This window comes from Rhodamnia argentea, chromosome 4 (genome assembly GCF_020921035.1).
Source record: "Rhodamnia argentea isolate NSW1041297 chromosome 4, ASM2092103v1, whole genome shotgun sequence".
Taxonomy (NCBI): domain Eukaryota; kingdom Viridiplantae; phylum Streptophyta; class Magnoliopsida; order Myrtales; family Myrtaceae; genus Rhodamnia; species Rhodamnia argentea.
In genome coordinates this window covers 11184694-11204127 of record NC_063153.1, presented here as the reverse complement: position 1 = coordinate 11204127, position 19434 = coordinate 11184694, and the positions used below count along the sequence as shown (strand labels likewise).

Sequence of the window (19434 nt, the reverse complement as noted above, 5' to 3'; positions counted from 1 at the left end):
ATTTTCAGTTGGGTATGTCAGGAGTCAGGACCATCTCCCATATTAAATAGTGTTAACACCAAGGGATGGTGACAAAACCAAAGGGGGAGAGCAGAAAGCCCAAGGCGTCAACGCCTGACAGACGTAGAAGATCCAAACCGTTTTTTTCTTTTATATGTAATCACGAGGGACGACAACATAATTTGCACCCGGGTGTTTGAAAGTTTTCACCTCTCTCTTGTCCCTTTCTTGGCACGGTCCACGACAGGAGACACCCGATCTTCGGATAGATGTTCTGTTAGACAGACGATGATTTAAAATATGGAGTTGCATCGTGCCGAATTTCTTCCTTGGATTCCTGTGATTCAACAGGTTTTTTCCATTTCTGTGTTAATGACACTGATAAAAGAAGAATTACACCCGACCCGAGTGCTAAAACATTATACTACTGATAAGAAGACTGTCGCAAATGCATAATCGAGAGAGAATGTAAATGGACATATTTGACCGTCAATTCAACGTATTAAGTGTTCCCATGTAAGTAAACTTCACATATAGACAGAGCATTAAAGTGTCGATATGGTATAGGAACGTAGTTCTACCGTATTTTTGTCGAGAATAATGTTTGAAGCATTTTACTTTATTGTACCAATAAGAATAACAGAACGAGTCATTCCATTAGAAACAGTCCATAATCCTTCCCGTAGTTAGAATGACTCGAAATCACGCACAAGTAACGGCAGTTCTGACATCAAACTCCGCTTTTGAAAGCAGAGTCACGAATTCGGATTCTATCAAAAATAACTTTCAAGTTGTTTTCACTTTTCACGGACATTCTATCTCGTTACTTATTAAATCGTAACAAGAGTATGCGCTATGATCATTGCGTATAGATCGAATTCTGATAATGGATGGAAGACTCAAGTCATCAACAAACGTCATTCCTTGCTCGCAGGAATAGAAAAGGTCAAAACAACACACTGTTTCCGATCATCTCGCTCAAAATTTGAAAGGGCTCCAAAAGTTTTGACAAGGCGAGATCGTGCAACCAAAAGTCATGAGGCCCCTCCTCCTCTTCCCTCGTTCAAGCAAGACACCCAGATCTTTGACAGCACTGACTCGAGAGATTTCCTTGTCCCCTTCTTTTTGTTCTCTTTTCCAAACGGGACGTGCCTTTTCATGAACAGAAATTAACCTTTCCTTGCCATATTTTTGTCTTTCCTCCCAGTAGGACGTGGGCTTCTTCAATAATAGCAAACTTTAAACAAGAAATTTTGTTTCCACCGAGTACAGTGTTCAAGTTTTCAGATGCCGAGACAGAAAAATAATGCAGAAGCACAAGGCGTTGGCTATGGATTCGAGCGGGACGATGCTTTTCTTTGTCTCCATTTGTTGCTTTTTGAATTTCAAAACCCATCGCACCCCACGAAGGGCTCGTTGGATTTCGGACCATTGTACTGGCCTGGCCTGATTCTCTGCACGCTGCACAAAACCAACCCACGACCAAGACCCCCTAAAGCCAGCACTTCTGGAACTAAACCCTCTCTCTCTCTCTCTCTCTGATTTAAATGTGCCACCATCTACTTTTCTCTTCTCCAAGGGCAATCTTTGCTTTTTGTGGAGCTTCATAGTTACTCAATTCTCGTCTCGACTCTCAACTCTCTCTTTATTGCCCATCTTCTTCTTTTTCTTCTCTTTCTGCTGTCACCCTTTTGACTGCTGCTTCACATCTTGTCTGTCACTTGAGTTTCCAGTCTGAAACTGGGTTCTTGAGATCTTTCAAGTCATTTTATTGCATAGCGAGACCTCCTCTTCCCTCCATGTGAGCTCTTGTCGCCATTGTCGGGGTGGAAGATCATATTACCAAAAGAAAGTTTTGATCTTTGAGGTGTTGCAAGCTCTTTTCTGAAGTTAGCGTTTCTGCACAAATGGGTGCTTCAGGCAAATGGGTGAAAGCTCTTATAGCTCACAAGAAACCCGAGAAAGAAGACCATGTAAGTCTCAATCATCACCCTTGAGAAAAGTTTGCAACTTTGAAATCTTCGATCTTGCTACTGCACACTGTTTTATAGGCCTAAGCTCATCCACTCTCTCTCTCTCTCTCTACAGCAAAAGGGAAGCTCTAAGGGAAAGAAATGGAAGCTATGGAGGGGCTCATCAGGAGATCTGGGGTCTTCATGGAGTACATTCAAAGAGAAACACTACGCAGCATCTGAGGGATCTAACAGGGGTTCATCACCACTTGCTAGTGCCTTTTCTGCTGCGATGGCAACTGTTATTCGAGCTCCTCCTAAGGACTTCAGGGTTGTGAGGCAGGAATGGGCTGCCATTAGGATTCAGACCGCTTTCCGCGGATTCTTGGTGAGTGGGTCGGTCATGGTTCTCTTCTTGAAAGTGTTTTAATCTCTTCATATTGTGATGCTTGATGTTGGAAAAACTGTGGAGATGGTCTTTTGACTTAGTCCCCTGACTTTAGCTGATTCATATTTGCATTCTGTGATCGGAAACTATTGGTTTAGTCGTAAAACTTGTAACTTTTCCTGAATCATTATGCTACAGTTCTCTATATTTTGTGCACCCATTTTGTGAGAATGCGAAATGATGTGGTTTGGTTTTAAAGCAGCCGGTTTTGTTGCGCTTGGGTTGCTGTTACGTTTTTGCCCTCTATAGACGACAGAGCAGCAATAGTTGATTGTTGAAACTTGAATTGAGTATTTAATATGATGCTTGAGAATGGAGAAGGTTGTAATGAGCTTTCAGATAAGATTATGTTGGAGTAAGATTGATAATGTTTACTAGGAATCAGAATTTGGATATCCATCTGGAAAGGGGTTCTTTTCTCATAGATTTATGTGCAAGTGAAATGCAGGCCAGAAGGGCATTGAAGGCCTTGAAAGGAATCGTGAGACTTCAAGCTTTAGTTCGTGGGAGGCAAGTGAGGAAGCAGGCGGCTGTAACACTGAGATGCATGCAGGCTCTTGTTCGAGTCCAGGCCCGAGTGAGGGCACGCCGTGTCCGAATGTCCATTGAGGGCCAAGCGGTGCAACGGATTCTTGATGAGCATCGAAGCAAGGCTGATCTCTTAAAACAAGCTGAGGTATTAAATATCCGAAAGCATGTATATGCCTGAGATGATCATGATTGTTTGTTCAATTCAAGAAACTTCATGAACTTAGAAGTCAAAATTATGGCATCTTTAATTTTCAGGAAGGGTGGTGTGACAGTAAGGGAACACTCGAAGATGTCAAAGCAAAGTTACAAATGAGGCAAGAAGGAGCTTTCAAAAGAGAGAGAGCAATTGCATACGCCCTTGCTCAAAAGGTACGTAGATCAAGGTTTGATGACATTTTAATCTCTTATTATCGCAACCTAATCTTTGGCATAAGCCGGCTGAGTAATTCTTCGATAATGCTTGCACATGGGGCAGTGGAAATCAAATGGCGATTCAAATTCCAGATCACTTGGGTCAGTGCCTGCTCTCAAGTCTTATGAGTTTGACAAAAACAGCTGGAATTGGAGCTGGTTAGAACGGTGGATGTCAGCCAAGCCATGGGAGACCAGATTGATGGAGCAATCCAATTCCGAAGCCTTGGAAACAACTGCCGCTACGAAGACTTTCTCAGATTCTCCTCTGGGCGCACAATCAAAATCTTCCGAACCACCTTGTGTTAAAGTTCGGAAGAATAACATGACCACTAGAATTTCCGCAAAGCCTCCCCTAGCTGGACGTGCCACTCGGTCATCCTCGAGCCCGAGTTCCGACTACCTCTATGATGAGAGCTCGCCTTCGTCTTCATTCTGTACGCCTATGACCCTGGCTTCAGGAAACAATGGCTTGACATCGGACAAAATGGATGGTGGTAGCTATGGGAAGCCAAGTTACATGAACTTGACCGAATCTACCAAGGCAAAGCAGAAGACTGGAAGTCATCTGTCGAGGAGGGTACAGAGACAATCCATGGATGAGTTTCAGTTTCTCGCACTTACAGCAGGGTTATGTGGCAATGGGGATTTCAAAAGCAGTGCTGGTTGCAAGCCCTCAATGATGAATTTCTCGAGGCCACTTAATCAGACGACCAGGTTGGATAGGAATTTGAAAGTGATGGAGAGGGAGAATTGCTTGTACTATTAGAGATTCATGTAGTTGTCCTTCGTGCCTTTTGGTTTTCATTTGTGGGTAATGTAAGTTCAACAACTTGTTGGTTTCAAAGAGTTTAAATTGACCTGTAGACAGTTCTTCCTGTAATTTTTTCGCATTTGAAGATTAAGCACAAAGCAAACTGAGATTCCTAGAGGTTGCAGCATTGGATTTGGAGGTGATGCTCGTCACTCAAGGGATAGTCCCCCCAGGTTCACATTTAAAAATCATCTAAGTTCAGCATCCTAAAACGAAATGTGTTTCTCCTTCGTATTCAACTCCCTCTTGGGGAAGCTCGAGGTCCCGAGTTGCAGGTACGTGTTTCATCTTCTGCTCAGGCCATGGCGGCTACTTTGAGAGAGCCTTGCCATCAATCCAGCCAAGAATGGCGAAACCGGTGCAGTCTGAGTTAAGACTCCAGCAATCTACAATGCAGACAGTTTTATGGTTCTCGAGTGTCGAGGATTATTTGGTACGTTAGCATGTCGTGTAAAGAGAAGTTTTGCTGGGCCTCTGCTTGAATCAGACGGGAATCCATGCCATCGGCTGCGACTCCATTTTGCAGGGGCATCTGATTGTTGCAGATAACTTCATTTTTTCCCTCGAGTTTCATCATGAAAGAATCATCAGCATCTGCGCACTACGAGCTAGAACCCGAGTGGAGCTGAGTTAAGATGTAAGACCGAAACCGGAGAGAGCGTAAAAGTCCACGTGATGGTTGGCAACTCCACTTCAGAATGAAAGACTAAACACTTCTCCTCCTCCTCCATTTATGCCGCAAAGCTTTTTTCACGAGACAAATTCTTGCCCCGATGCTACCTTTTCGTCACATCCTTTACCATGTTCGCGAAGAGGAAAAATCATTAAACGACTGGACGTCCCTCATTGTCATGTGTCTCCTTTGGCCGACGACGCAGCCGCTCTCTCATTTTGTTTCGTGCTTCGTCGGAGGAAAATGCTTTGGAGAAGAAGCTCCGCATGTCCCACATCGGGACTTCTCGCACACTGCGTTTAGTTTATAAACCGCGTGCTGGTGCGTTTAGTTTGCCGAGCTCAGTCACGGGAGCTTGTGACCCGAGTGGGGGCATTACTGTGGTGGAACATGGGCTCGGATCCTTTGGGCCGGGTCTGGTGCTGCTTCTCGCTGGCCCGCCCGCTCCAAGCCGAGAGTTGTGCCACGTGGTTCGTGCGAAGGCTCGGGCCACGTGGTTCCTAGAGTGGCGGGGTCCGCGTCAGGCTGGTTTCACAGAGCAGCGTTAACCTCCCGCTCTCGGCAGTGGAAGGACAACGGGCCGGTGCCGCCCAGTCCCGCCGTGGTCCAATGGGCTGAGTCCGACTGAACCACCACTTTTTTTTAATTTTTTTTTGTTTATTTAATAAGAATCATTTGGGTCTAATACCCAATAAAATCTCTGATAATTATGTCCAAATTCTTTTTTGATGTCATAAAAAATTCTCAACTTTGATTTTTATACCATTCTACCTATTTAATATCCAAAAAACCTTAACTTTAGTATATATCTTCGATTATATTCGAAATTTTTTTTGTCTCATAAAAAATTCACAACTTTTACTTTTACCCTAATTCTACCACCATCATCCTTCCGTCCATAATTATCGTTAATTAATCTTATGCGACCCGAATTTTCTCGCCAAACTTACCGATGAATCTTTGAAATTTAGAAATAGTAGGTTTTAGAGACGACGAGATTTTAGATGGTTCGTCTAAATATCCCTAATCTAGCCATTCTTTGAGCCGTTGAGTGCCGAATAGAATATGAAACGTGTCGTCTTGAGTGATTTTGTATCTCCGGGCAATATATAAGAAGCAAATAACGGAAGAGAAGTTTAAGAATTTTTTTCATGTCGGCTTTGCTAAGGTGTAATTTAATAACGATGTAAAAATACCACATAGGATTAACCGAGGGTGATTATAGACGAAAGGCTAATCGTGGTAAAATTGAAATAAAAGTAAAAATTGAAGGTTTTTTATAAGACAAAAAAATTTAAATATAATTGAGACATATGCTAAAATAGATGATTTTTTTTTGTACTAAGCCGGTAGAATTGTATAAAAGTAAAAGTTTAGAATATAATTAGAACAAAAGTAAAAATTAGAGATTTTTTATGAGATATTTTTTTTTATATCTCTAAAGTTAGAGTTTTTTTTTTATATTGAGCCTAATTACGTGTGGCACAACTTTTTACATAAATGTTGTCTACACGAAACGTGGTTAAATTTGTTGGAAGTAAGGTTTTGATAGTATTATCACAAATAAGTTAAAGCCGTTTAGCTCTCAAACACGTAAAAACAATTAATTATTGCGCGTCCGATGGATTTCATCTTAATTATTATTAATGGTCAGGTAATTTAGGCCATAGATTATGAAATTGACTTTTTCTACTAAGAATATGATAACCATACTTTTTGAAAAAAAATGTCAACTTTTCTTTTTAAATTTATTTAGGTGCACTTTTATTGATTTCATATAAACCGGATAAGCAGGTAATCTGGCTTTGTTAGAAACAAATTGGTGGTCCAAGATGTCCTGTCGCTTTGCCGAGAGCGACGGAACAGTCAGTCACCTTCTCTCGATCCTATACTATCGAGAGCTCTCTGTTTTGGATCATCAATCTCTTCATCTCCTACAGAACTATAAAGAGGGGCCAAAACAAGTTTCGCCAAAAAAAAAAAAAAAGAACTAGAACAGCCCAATTTTTTAACATGAATCTGCTGGCTCAGTCAACCAAGAATTTACATGGAACAAACAAAATCTGTACAATCTTAGCTTGGAATGAATAAGAGAATCTGATGGTGTGGAAAGAAAAGAACTGCGAGGATCATGAATTGGGCTTTGTAATTTGGAGAGGCTTCGACAAGTCTTTCGACCAAATCCACCTGCAAAAATGAATCAAAGAACAGGAAAAATCAAAACCAGCAAGAACTTATTCAACATTAACATCAGCAAATACTAGACAAACCACAGAATTAAGGATACAGAGAAACCAGCCAGCAAGCAGGCAAGCAACATTTGATATTTGGTCCCCCACTGCAACTTTTGACTCAACCATTCCCTCCTGCTCAACACACTCCTATATCAGATAACAAGCCAAGACTAGCACACAAATACATAATTTCATTACACACTCGAAGAGAGAAACGACTAAGGACATGGATTTTATTTGATGACCTACCACAAATCTTCATATATAGTCAGGAGTGGTGGTTGTGTTGCAGTGAAAGACCAATTCAGTGAACATCTATCACGGCGTCGATCCGAGATAACCTATTTGGTCCACCAGCTCTTTCAAGTCCTCTCCCCAGTCCAGAGGATTTTCAACCAAATCCTCCATTTCCACCTCGATCTCCGACTCCTCATCGTCGCCGAGGGGTAACACTTCCTCCGGATTGCCTGGAATCATGTCTTCATTCAGTAGTTCCTCCCAGATCGTTGCATTCACGGTATCCAACTCATCGTTAATGGTCCCCGGCATCGAACTCCCGATTGGGTCTTCAATGTCGATCCTTGATTCGTTGTCCAAGGCGCCATAGAGAAGTGCCTCCATATCGGATTCAGCCGATGCCAACTCTTCCAGATCTTGGTTTGCTTGCAAATTCTCCTCGCTCGGGCTAGCAGTCAATCTCCGCTTCCTTCTCATGCCAAGACTCTGCAATTCCTTTCTTTGTGACAAGTTCTGAACGAAGGAAGGGTTATTGAGCGCTTTAGCAAGGAAAGTCAGCATCTGCTGCTGCTTCTTCTCTGTTCTCTGCAACCTATCTTCCATTGCTGTGATCAGGCCCCTTGAGTGCTGTTGCTGCTGCTTCAGTTTCACAATTTCGGACATCAACAAGTTGCGGTCCCGTCTCAGCCTCTCGAGCTCGCCTTCCAATCCAAACTCTCCCAATTCGATGCAGGCCGCTGCTCCATGCTGCTGCTGATTCTGCGCGACGTTCCTCCTCCTCTTGATGGTCTTGAGCAGATGCTTCTGGCCTCCCAAGAAACCTTCATTTGCGAATTCCCATCTGTCTGGATCCACCTTCCTAAATCCCTGCATAAATTTCATACGTCAGTAAAACTTCATAGGTGATTGATCTCCCCCAGCTTTATTTAATGAGGTAGTGTTCAAGTTTTGGCTAAGTTTCGTCATCTGAGCAGAATTAAAGAACTACTCAAGCTACATTACAATTCAAACAAACAGATCACTTCATCCACTTCAAAATAGGAAATGGACACTGGATAAAAAGTGAAATTTCACTTCTCGATCTTAATGCAGTTCGATTGCTGTAATATCAGAGTTGATCAGTAGTCAGCCTAATCACTACTCGCTGAGGGGTTGCTAAACTAACTGAAGCAGACTCCAAAACCAAAACCAGAAACAGAACCTTCATTCGTCCTAAAGCAAACTCAAGAGCATGGACATGCCAAAATCATTACCAGATTCCCCGAAAATGACGAACTGAAGACAAAAATCAAAGGTAGGTGATTCGAGAATTTGATCAAACACTTACGTAAGTATTGAGCTGTCGGATGAAGCTAGAGAAGTTACTGTGCTTGAAGTACTTGGGAAGCAGAGTGGAGGCGAACCGGTGGGAATCCCAGACGATGAAGCTGTTCTTCCCTCCGCTCCACGACACGACGGCGTCCGTCGACGGATCCTCCACCATCTCGAACGTCTTCATCAGGAACGGCGGCGGCCCCACCTCGTGGAGCCCCTCAATTGGCCTCGGAGCGGTCGAGTTCTTCGACGACGACGACGACCCACTTGAGCATATGATCACATCTTCATGTTCTTGATCTTGATCTTCTTCTTTGATCACAATCACTCTGTCCATCGGTGGCATTTCTTGGTTATTTTTCTTTCTTCTTCGGCTACGCGATTCTTGATCTTGGTTCCATTGTCGGGGGAGAGGGGAGAGAGAGCGACTTCGGTTATATGTAAGGTTGGGAGAGGAAAAATCTAGAGAGAGGCACGGAGATATGTCGGTGTCAACTTTCTGTGTCTGAGAGAGTGTGAGAAGCTTCCGACAGGTGGCAGTGTTCTTTTGGTCAAAGGTTTGACTTGGAGAGTGAAAATTCTAGAATTTTCTCGAGATGTCGGGCCGTGAGTGAGACGCGAAAAGGAAAGGATTTATAACTTAATTCGGAGCCGTTAGATTGTATTAATGGGGCCCACGAAATCTCTCTCTCTCTCTCTCTCTCTCTCTCTCTCTCTCTGTCATGGGATGAAAAGGTCTTTGTGGATAAACCGAGGGAAAAATCAGAGCCGTGAAAATTACATCTAAGGGGTCCCACAAACTCTTTCCTCTGTTCTGCCATGAGACAGACAATCTTCGTGGAGAAATCTCACTGAAAAATTATGGCACTAAGTAATTCTTTACCAAGGCATAAGTGGGATATGGAACGGTGATATTCCAAGTTACATGTTGAACGATCATAAGTCAATATTTTTCCTAAAATGGTCATTACATTATATAGTTATTCAGAGTAGGGGTTAGCATGGACCTTGAAACTTGAGAACCGGACCGGTAGAAAACCGATCGGATTTCGGATTCTATAGTATACATGGTAAGTTTCATGCTTCAAAAATTAGGGAATCTGTTCCAACGGGTAGGTTTCGGATTTTAGGTGGAACAAAAAAATTAGAACCTGTCTTTGTGTTTTTCTTGTTCAATGTCTTTACATGATTTTGCAGTATTCTATGACTTCCGATGATGAGTTTGTAATCTTGAACCACTAGTCCACGTTTTTATTTCCGGCGATATCCATCAAGGGTGTCAATGGGCTGGGACCTCGCCCGAGCCGACCCAAACCCTCTTCGGGCAGGGTCGAGTAGGTTTCTTTTTTTTTTTTTAATCAAAATCACTTGACATGTCCGTCGAATGAAAGAATATAAAAAATAAAAATGAAAATAAGATAAATTAAAAATCAAACGTGGATGAAAAAAAAAAAAACAGAATCGGGCCGGCTCGATCCTAACAATACCAAGCCGACCCGAAAATTAGGGTGAATTTTCGGGCCGACACGGGTTTTTTTTGACACCCCTAATATCCATGACTGAAATTCAAACTATGTTAATGTTTTATATTTTTTTGTGCGTATAATTATGAGTCGTGGTCAGTAAATTGTAATAGTAAGTTGTTGTTATTAGAAGTGAATTATTCATCGCAATCGTTCAATTCGTAATACGGGTGCATTATGAGTAGACACTGGAGCTTGTGACAGGATGTGTTTCGGGTTTTAAGGTGTATAGGGTAGGTTTCAAGTTTCAAATATTAAAGAACTAGTTTCAACGAGTAAGTTTCAAGTTCTAGACAGAACATGGACCGACCCTAGAACCACTCACCCCTAATTTAGAGCACTCATTTTGGGGTTTGTCCCACGTGGAACGAACCATGTCATTACAAATGTTAACAAAATCGGGTTTTCCTTCAATAGATGTGTAGTTGCTGGACGGATTAGGCCCATACCCGATTAGACAAGGGCTAAAAATGATTGTCAAAGCATGAAGATTTGGACAAGATGCGACTCATGACAGACTTTTTTAGGATGATGAGGGGGGTGGGAACAGACCAGACATCACACACAGTACAGGTCAACACAACAATGAGGATGATATAAGTTCTTTACATGGGGCATTTTGTGACATCCTAACTCCATCATCGGTTGGAAGAGGTCTTATTGAATGATTTATTAGCCAAAATTGCATATGGTAACAAAGCAAGATCCCCTCTAGTAGATGTGTGACTTGTGGATTGATGAAGCCTATACCCAATCAAATCGGGACAAAAAGCGATCGTCAGGGCGAGAGAGGTCGAACAAGGTGTGGTTCCCGATAGATTTCTAGGATAGTGGATGGGGCGAGAAAAGATCGGGCCACACATCAAATATGGGGAATATCGCTGCGTAATACGTGCTAGCACTGACGAAAATATCGTTTCTTTAAAATGAGAAAGCTTGTGACATCATAAGTTCCACATTGGTCACGAGAGACTTGTTGAGTGATTCATAAGTAAACATCGACTCTCCAATGATCATCATCTTGTGTAATTACTTAGGTTACTGCTTTTGGGACACGGGTGATTGGATGGCCCTTATATTGTACCTAGCAACTATTTGTTTGTCCTAAGTGAAACCTAGGTTCAAAACGACCGTGCATCTTCATATGATTTACTTGCTTTCAAAACACAGCTCTCGCACGATGCTTATGGGTTAGAAATCCCCAAAGTCCACGTGGGCTCTATGCTTCATGAAAAACTTGAGTTGGGCTTAGAACCCAGACATTTCAAGATGGACCCAAACTTTCCACAGTTGTCTATAATAATTGGTGGGCCGAGTGAATGTCTTGAAAATCGAAAGAGAAAATTGGCCCAGAAAACGAGAATCAATGTTCATTTTTCTGTCCATGCTATTTCATCTCTATGAGATTTTCCACTACTGTAGATATTAGGGGTGAGCATGGTCCGGATTGGTCCGATTCTCTCAAGAACCGTGACCGAACCGGACCGAATGCCCCCGGAACCGTGGACCGACCATACCACCCATCCGGTCTAGTTTCCGGCATGTCCAATGAAACCGGTAAAATAAAAATAAAAAATAAAATGAAAACAAAAATATGAAACCCACAGAACAGTTCGGGCATGCAAGAAAACCCGAAAAGATGCATGCGTGAAAATGAGACAGAGAAAACCAAAACTCAATAGAAGAATGTTGTAACCGGGTCACACCGGTGACCCAAAAAATGACCATTAGGTTTCCTTCTATCTTTTTTTAGAGAATCAAAATTGAGTCATGTTTTTTTTAATTAACTTTTTTTAATTAACTTATGTATTTAAAAAATAAAAATAAAAATAAAAATTCGTCGGTCTTGACTGTCCGGTTCCACCGTAGAACCGGGAGCCAGACAGCCTGAATATCGATTCCACTTTGAGGAATCGGGGACGAGACCGGTGACCTCGAGAATTGGACCAAACCCATCAATCCGATTCGATCCGGGAAGTTCTCGGTTCGAGCAGTCCACTTTGCCCACCCCCTAATAGATATGGGCCGGGCTTTGCATTTGGCATTTGTGTCCTTTTTGGACTTTGTAGAGAGTTTTGGCACCACGAATTCGGAGTAAGAGCCGTGGAGGAAGACGGGCTTGACCCCTTTCCAGCGGGTTTTGTGTTGGGCGATGCCCCGACGGCGCTAGGCAACCTGTCATCGGCTCGTGTTCTCACAAGAACCGACCCCATGCCAAGATTGTCGATTTTGATCGACTTCCTACTTTTACTCGCTACACGCCTCTCCCTCTTCACCTACCCTTCAACCTATGTTCGATATTGTTGCTCGCTCCTCCTCTCATGTCTTCTCTTCTTCATTTTAGTTACTATTAATTCCACGCGATGTTTTATGGTAAGTAAAACTCGGGGCGAGATTATTGATACACTAGCAAAAATAAAAATGCCAAAATTATAAATCTCAAATGTATACAGATAGATATAGCACACATACAAATTTTTAATTTTCAACAGTGGAGGAGTCAATGAACTTTTAACGGCATCAAAGGAAACTATTTCTTCCACGAGCAATTGGTAATTGATATAACAAAAATAAAAATCGTTCAAACAAATGATATTTAATTATTTAATTATATGTACAGTTCTTGTCAGTTTCCAATGGGGTCAGACGGTACATGCTCCTATGAATCCGAATATACTCCGGTAATAAAGACATGACGTCAGAATAAGTCGTCACTCCTTTTCCCATCCTAACTATTTATGGGTGCACTTGTCAGTAACGTGCGACAGGAACTTAAATTTCTTGAAATTGCTAGAGTTAAATTATTTTTAGTGAAACTTGTTTATTACGGTTCCGTTTGTTTCTAAAAAAAAAAAAAAAAAAGATCTATAATTTTTTTTTATAAAAGCGATCGCTTTTATCGCTTACGAACATGAATGAATAAAGAATAATTTCCATCATTTATGAAAAATTTTAGACAAAACTATTATGGATAACAAAAATGTAGTTTTATTGATTAATTATTTTAAGCAACATAAACAATCATTTTTAAGAAAATATTTTTCATACTATTTAGTTTTCGCGAAACAAACAGATGCTGATGACACGAAAAAATCACATCAAAGCATCGGACCTGTGAAGCTTAAATGATTAGGACCGATAATCTTAACAAAATATATTGATAACTACAAAAAAAAAAAAAAGGTCAGTTGTGTCCCTTTTTTGGATCATAAAAAATGGCACCCTCAAACTTGTACCGATGATTCAAAACACCGATCATCGAAGTTACGTCCCGAACGACAGGTTGAAAATCGATGCGAATCCAAGGCGGCTTTACTGATAGAAGATGGCCAATTTAGCTTTGAAGCTGACATTTGAAACTTGTGCTCGAAGGAACTATGTTATTTTATGGGTAAATAAAACAAATTTGCTTATCTTACGTAACACATATTTGTCTTGTCCTTAATACCCTTGGTCATGATTGAGTTCACAACTGCTTTTTTTTTTTGTTTTTTTTTTAATTTAGCCGGCCGAAGAGGGCGACACTGCTTCGAAGCTAAAAAGCAAGCAAATTGACTAATATTATTATTATAATCATCATTAATTATCGAAAGCTTTTTACCTAATGTGTTATTTCGTCATCGCTTTCCTCGAACAGGAAAAAGCATAAATTAAAGAGAGAGAACGGCCATTATTTTTGTCGAACAGCGAGGGAGGCAACTCCAGCTAGCCCACTTCCCCGAATGATGCCCACCACAAATTTGACTTCTTTTCCTTAATTTTTTTTTTTTTTGTTTTGGGTGTGTACACTTGGTCCCGCGAATTACTTTCAAATAGATTTATAAGTGTTAAGAACCATAGCATTTCGTGATTAGTTGATAAATCCGTCCTCCTCTCTTTGAAACGAGAAGTCTTACGGGATGGATTGAGGTGGTTCCTCTACGCCTAGGACACCGGAATATCGAACAGCAATCAGAAAAAAAAGGTATGAGAGAAAAAGCATATTGATTTCTTATGCGAGGTTATCTCTCTAATTGCTTGCTTCCAAGACTGACATTTCAATCTTTTAATTGATTGTCAGCGACTATACTATTGTAGCTTCCGTCCTTTTTTTTTTTCTTGACAAGAAACGTGATTTGAAGTTGGTTGTATTCGTATAAAAGATCGATCTCTTTCGAGGGTTAAAGTATCTTGCTCAGAAACGGGCAAAGTAATGAAAATCTGCGGTTGTAGAGATGTTTCGCATTAATCAACTCGAAAGTCGAGGGAAAACGATTTTGTTGCATTTTTATCTTTCATTTTACTATAGACAAGTTGCTCACACGAAGATAGAGGTCGATTCAAATTCCTTTAAGATCTTCTTCTACGTACGCATATCCAAAAGATGAGGCAGAATCTAAAATGGCCAAGTTGACCACGACGCCTGCTAGTGCTAATGTCTCATGGATTTTGTTTTTTTTTTTTTTTTGGATTTTGGGGTTTGACTTTGTGCAAATTGTATATATTTGGACACTCCTTGGTCCACCCTCCCATCACATTATTCGCGATCAACTTTGGTCACCATCGGTTTTTATTTTTAATTTTTTAAACTCTCATTCCTTAGCGTGTTAACCTTGGGGACAACTTTAGGCCCAAAAGTCAATCCCCGATTTTGCAAATGTTACTCAAGTTTGGCTCCTCTAGGGCGGCTCGACGCATTGACTAGCACAAAATCAAGATATGTCACCAACGCTAATATGCTATTCTTAAGAGCCTTAATCGGTTAAATTCAACGATGATCGGTTAGTTCGAGAACGTACTTGCGATACGATTATGGAGATTATGTTTTAGAGGTCGAGATTTATCGTGGACCCACGTAGTCATTTCATTTGATTTTGACCAAGCTCATTTGGATCACTTTGTTTTGCAAAGATAACTAGAATTATTGTCATGCCTACTAGGCCTAGTGATCAGAATTAGTGATTAGAATTACTGTTATCCTACGTGGCAAAATCCCTTTTCCCCATTTGTTTTTTGGCGAGTTGGGTGGCCACAAGACCTTGTAAAAATAAAGTGAGATTCCTTTTTTTATTATTTGCCTCTCTCGCCAATGAAATGAAGTGAGGGCGGGTGGGCCCCACATATCGCGACGTTGATGATGCAACGGAATTCCTACGAAGCTTTCTCTCCATTTTAACATGTGGCAGACATCGATATAGATAAACCTTTGCAGCCACCATCAACGGCGGAGGTTGAAGGACACCAAGACCCGTTGCCATGATGGCGAGGGGCCCGCGGCCCACGAGCCCCCCAAGATCCTGTATGGAATCTCGGAGCGTGGCGTGACACGTGGCGCGTCCCGATTGGCTCTCGCGCTCTCCGAGGAACCAGCAAAGGTGGGGAAACACGCTCTCGTCGGAACCAAGTATCTTTGGACCATCGACATAATCTCCACCAGAGCAGTGGGCTGGGAAATATTCTGGAATTTCAAATCTGGAGATCCGACTAACTAAACACGTCAACAAATATTTCCAATCATGCATGAATTGTTTATCATGGTCGGTTCAATCTATCGCGGTTATAATCGATCGAGAAGTCGTTTGAATTGACATAATTTAGCCATGTAAATGTGAACTCTAGAGGGCTAAACCTAGAAAACTTTTAAGCGAGAAATTGAGGTCACAGATTATCAATTTGAGACATAACATGATGTACACGATTCAAATAGAAAAATTAAATATTAATTCACACATTCTTTTAATTATTTAATTTTTTAGAATAATTGACAATTACTTCATAAAATTTCACGTAATATCATAATAAGAAATTTCGAATTCAATTTTTTTTCAAAACCCTATTAATCTCGTATTAACTTTTCTCATGAGTGAGATTATCGAATCATGCGATCCGTCGCTACCTCCGATTCCCGCTCTCGTCTATTCGATCGGAAGCCCCAATAATTCGCATATATCACATCTCATCATCTCTCATCAATGAGAACGGGGCACGTTCTGGACCAATGACGTGGCATCTACTAGAACCTCCGGGCCCCACTCGCCCCCAACCCACTCCATGCTTGGAGGAAGGGGAACCGCACCTGCCACGTGTAAGCCACAGGGGCGCCGTGATGACGAGGAAAGTGCAGCTTTGACCCCGCCCCCTGCCCCTGCCCCTGCGATTCCCTGAAGGCAATTTGGCGCCCGCCCTTTCATTTCGCAGCGGCTTACGTCATCGGATTTTTTCGACATTGCGTAATTGGGGGTGGTTCGATGGTTTAACTTGACGGCTCGGAACGGCTCGGCTCGGCTCGGCTCGGCCGTCACCTTCGCCATTTCTTTTCCACCGGCAAGCCAGTGAAACGGCAGAAAGGCAAGGACAAGTTGAAAGGACACAGGTTGCGTGGAAATCGACTTTTGCCCCCCTGCTTTTTGGTATTTTCTCAATTTTGCGCCCACCGTGCATTTTCGTAATTACCACGATTGGTCCCACCCCCCCCAACACGAAGTTCCTTTCCTAAATCGAAGCTTTCGTAAGTTCACAAAGACACGTAGGTGAGTCAGGGTAGGCCTATCAAGCCGGTGGGTTCGTGATCGACTTCAGTGACGTCTTAATTGAAGTTGAGCTTTTTGTCTTTTTTTTTTTTTTTTTGTGTGTGTGTTGTGGGGGAGGAAGTCAAATTTGAATGGCTGATTCACTTCATAGGAGAAGCCTGATATGAGAATCGCGATATTATCCTGACAGCGAGAGAGATTGTTTTGATAGTATAAGCTAATTGTGATACGTCCTAGCTAATTCGGTTCCTACCCTTTTGTTATTGTTAGATCTATATTGATACGCAATACCTACTTTCTAATTTCAAATGTGCTTTTCGTTTGAAAAGTTTACACCCCATCTTGTCTCATAAATAATATAAAATACAGAACAAAATGTACAAAGATGGCATAACGCTTGATATATCTTACACCATAAATAACTTCTCTCTTTTTTTTTTTAATGATCGAGGAAGCACCCTTTTGGTTACCCCGCAGTCGTGAAACAACACATCAACATATCCAGTTGGACCCACCTTCACTAAAAAATCTTAAGCCAATGAATTATTGGTTAATTAAGATATATTAACTGCTCAAAATCATATCGATTCTCTAATGTGGGTTTCTTTAAGAATCTCTCACGTGTGAGCTTTAGTGTTAGGTCCGAGATTTGCTCCCCCTTAATTCAAGTATCCTTTTACATGTGAATATCTAAGTTATTGCAATGTACTCGCAAACTATGCACCGCAACCAAACAACATCAACTGCTAACTTGGGATTGCACACCCATGATCTCTATATTGCGTCTCCCGACCGGCTATCGACCGCTAACTTGGGATTGCATCATCCATGATCTCTATCGTGCGTTTCCGGACCAATTGTCCTGAGTCTCTTCCCGCCAAATCAACCGTGATAGCAATTTTCATCCGAAACAAGCGTTGATCATGAGATTTCTTTCTTTGCGATATTCACCAAACACTAGAATAAATTGGAGACCCGCCAATCAATAATTTGTGAAGAACGCGCAGCCAAAATCCGATAAGCGCATCCGAGAAAATCGCTAAGAGGGAGCTCAAATTTGAACTCGTCAACATATCAATTTAGACCTATCTTCATTTGAAGGCTTAACGCAATAAATTATGGGTTAATCAAGATATATTAATTACTCAATCGTAAAAAATAAAAATAAAAATGAACGCTCTACTAAAGCGGTTCCTGAACCCCCAAACGTGCAAACACATTATTAGAGTGTCAAGTTTGAGAATCTAAGGTCGTGAAAAATAAGGTGAGTTTTTTTTTTATTTTTTATTTTGTTCTTTCCAATGAGTTCAGCTGGACCTTATATGTGTCATCGATTAGACTTCAAATGCAAAACTGTACCGTATTATTTGAGGTGGGAAAATAATAAAAATAGAAAAAGAAAAGAAAAAAACAAAACATCACCAGTACACAGTACTTCCAACTCTGTGACGTCAGCAACCTTCCACTCTCTCTCTCTCTCTCTTATATAAAATTCACCACAAATCCCACTCTTCTCACTCGCCCTCTCTCCGTTGACAATCTCTCTCTCTCTCTCTCTCCATCTCTCCGGCGACGCGTCTTCCGTTATTATGCAAGGACTCTGCTCCGACGACCTCGTGCGCCTCGACCTCGCCACCCCGACGGCCGCCTCCGCCTCGTCCCTCTCCATCGACGCGGACGAGTCGGCGGAGACCCGGATCCAGCGCCTCATATCGGAGCACCCGGTCATCATCTTCAGCCGCTCCTCCTGCTGCATGTGCCACGTCATGAGGAAGCTCCTCGCCTCCGTCGGGGTCAACCCCACCGTCATCGAGCTCGACGACGACGAGATCGACGCCATCCCCACTACCCCCGACCCGGCTTCCGGCGGCGGCGGGCGGGGCGGCGCGAACCCACCTCCCGCCGTCTTCATCGGCGGCTCCTGCGTCGGCGGCCTCGAGTCCCTCGTCGCCCTCCACCTCAGCGGCCACCTCGTGCCCAAGCTCGCCGAAGTCGGCGTCCTCTAGCCTGTGCTTTGGAGACATGGGACCTGATTTCGACCCGGTACGAGATTTCATGTATTAGATTGAAGATGGTATTCCTATGTAGGATGCAAGAAAGAATGATATGATTTTCAATTATTAGGGTCAAAAGCAGAATATTTGTATTGGTTGTAGCTTGCCGTAGCTTGATTTGATGGTCAAAACTGTAAGTTGCAGTAGAAGCAGCAGCAGCAGCAGCAGAAGAAGAAGAAGAAGAAGAATCTGAGCACACGTGTACGGCACACGTGTTTGAGATATTATCTTTATCACCAATGAATTCTTATTTATTGTCTAGTGATAAATTTTGTGTATTTGGAATTGATTGGAATAATATCCAACTTTTTCTCGATTCTTAAGCATGTGATTTGAATTTTAATTGCGGTGCTCTAGCAAGTTGGTTGGGATTGATAGTTAAGAAGAATCGTAGAATTTCATCCGCTCTATAAACTCGATATACTAAGTGGTATAACATTTTCTTATTGATTATCGAGTTCATTAATCAAATTCAAATGTTTTCTTTTGCAGACGGTGCATCATATTAATTTGTAAACCGGTGGACATTCCTCATATTAATCTTATAAAAGTGGCAAAGATCAAAATTTCTCTTTCTTCATGAAAAATTTAGAGCATAAGCAGCCTGTATAAAGAAAAATTTACCCGATCGATCTTATCCATCATTGGTTTGAGAATTTTAATCCCAATCTCTCACCGATCATCAAGTTAATGATAGATGTCGCTTGTGGAAAACATTTTTACCATTGGTAGTG

At 41.8% G+C, this 19434-nt stretch overlaps 3 protein-coding genes across 6 annotated transcripts; 2 read left to right on the top strand and 1 right to left on the bottom strand.

The window, feature by feature from the left end:
• Positions 1-1481: 1481 nt before the first annotated feature.
• On the top strand, positions 1482-4263 carry LOC115756776 (protein IQ-DOMAIN 6). Of its 2 annotated transcripts, none has more exons than XM_030696683.2 (5): positions 1482-1973; positions 2089-2340; positions 2849-3076; positions 3187-3300; positions 3407-4263. In XM_030696683.2, exons 1-5 carry the CDS (start codon positions 1908-1910, stop codon positions 4109-4111), a joined length of 1365 nt encoding a protein of 454 aa, XP_030552543.1. In that variant the 5' UTR covers positions 1482-1907; the 3' UTR covers positions 4112-4263. The 2 variants fall into 2 exon arrangements, with proteins under 2 accessions (XP_030552543.1, XP_030552544.1); XM_030696684.2 differs by having other exon boundaries at positions 1484-1973; positions 2095-2340.
• A 2591-nt stretch (positions 4264-6854) lies between these two features.
• LOC115756777 (heat shock factor protein HSF30-like) lies at positions 6855-9018 on the bottom strand. Its single transcript, XM_030696686.2, has 2 exons — positions 8628-9018; positions 6855-8167 (listed from the first exon to the last, which is right to left on the bottom strand). The coding sequence occupies exons 1-2, from the start codon at positions 8958-8960 to the stop codon at positions 7382-7384; spliced, it is 1119 nt and encodes a 372-aa protein (XP_030552546.1). The 5' UTR covers positions 8961-9018; the 3' UTR covers positions 6855-7381.
• Positions 9019-9275: 257 nt separating this feature from the next.
• Positions 9276-19023, top strand: LOC115756779 (glutaredoxin-C6-like). Of its 3 annotated transcripts, none has more exons than XM_048277561.1 (2): positions 9276-9332; positions 18205-19023. In XM_048277561.1, exon 2 carries the CDS (start codon positions 18236-18238, stop codon positions 18650-18652), a length of 417 nt encoding a protein of 138 aa, XP_048133518.1. In that variant the 5' UTR covers positions 9276-9332; positions 18205-18235; the 3' UTR covers positions 18653-19023. The 3 variants fall into 3 exon arrangements, with proteins under 3 accessions (XP_048133518.1, XP_030552550.1, XP_048133517.1); XM_030696690.2 differs by having other exon boundaries at positions 9277-9323; positions 18187-19023; XM_048277560.1 differs by having other exon boundaries at positions 9277-9334; positions 18200-19023.
• Positions 19024-19434: the final 411 nt, after the last annotated feature.

Excerpts from the sequence above, each read along its gene's own strand:
- LOC115756776 (XM_030696683.2), top strand. The coding sequence starts at position 1,908 with ATGGGTGCTTCAGGCAAATGGGTGAAAGCTCTTATAGCTCACAAGAAA. Across the intron at positions 3,077-3,186 it reads ATCTCTTAAAACAAGCTGAG|GAAGGGTGGTGTGACAGTAA; the intron begins GTATTAAATATC and ends TTTAATTTTCAG. Across the intron at positions 3,301-3,406 it reads CATACGCCCTTGCTCAAAAG|TGGAAATCAAATGGCGATTC; the intron begins GTACGTAGATCA and ends CACATGGGGCAG.
- LOC115756777 (XM_030696686.2), bottom strand. The coding sequence starts at position 8,960 with ATGCCACCGATGGACAGAGTGATTGTGATCAAAGAAGAAGATCAAGAT. Across the intron at positions 8,168-8,627 it reads TCCGACAGCTCAATACTTAC|GGATTTAGGAAGGTGGATCC; the intron begins GTAAGTGTTTGA and ends AAATTTATGCAG.
- LOC115756779 (XM_048277561.1), top strand. The coding sequence starts at position 18,236 with ATGCAAGGACTCTGCTCCGACGACCTCGTGCGCCTCGACCTCGCCACC.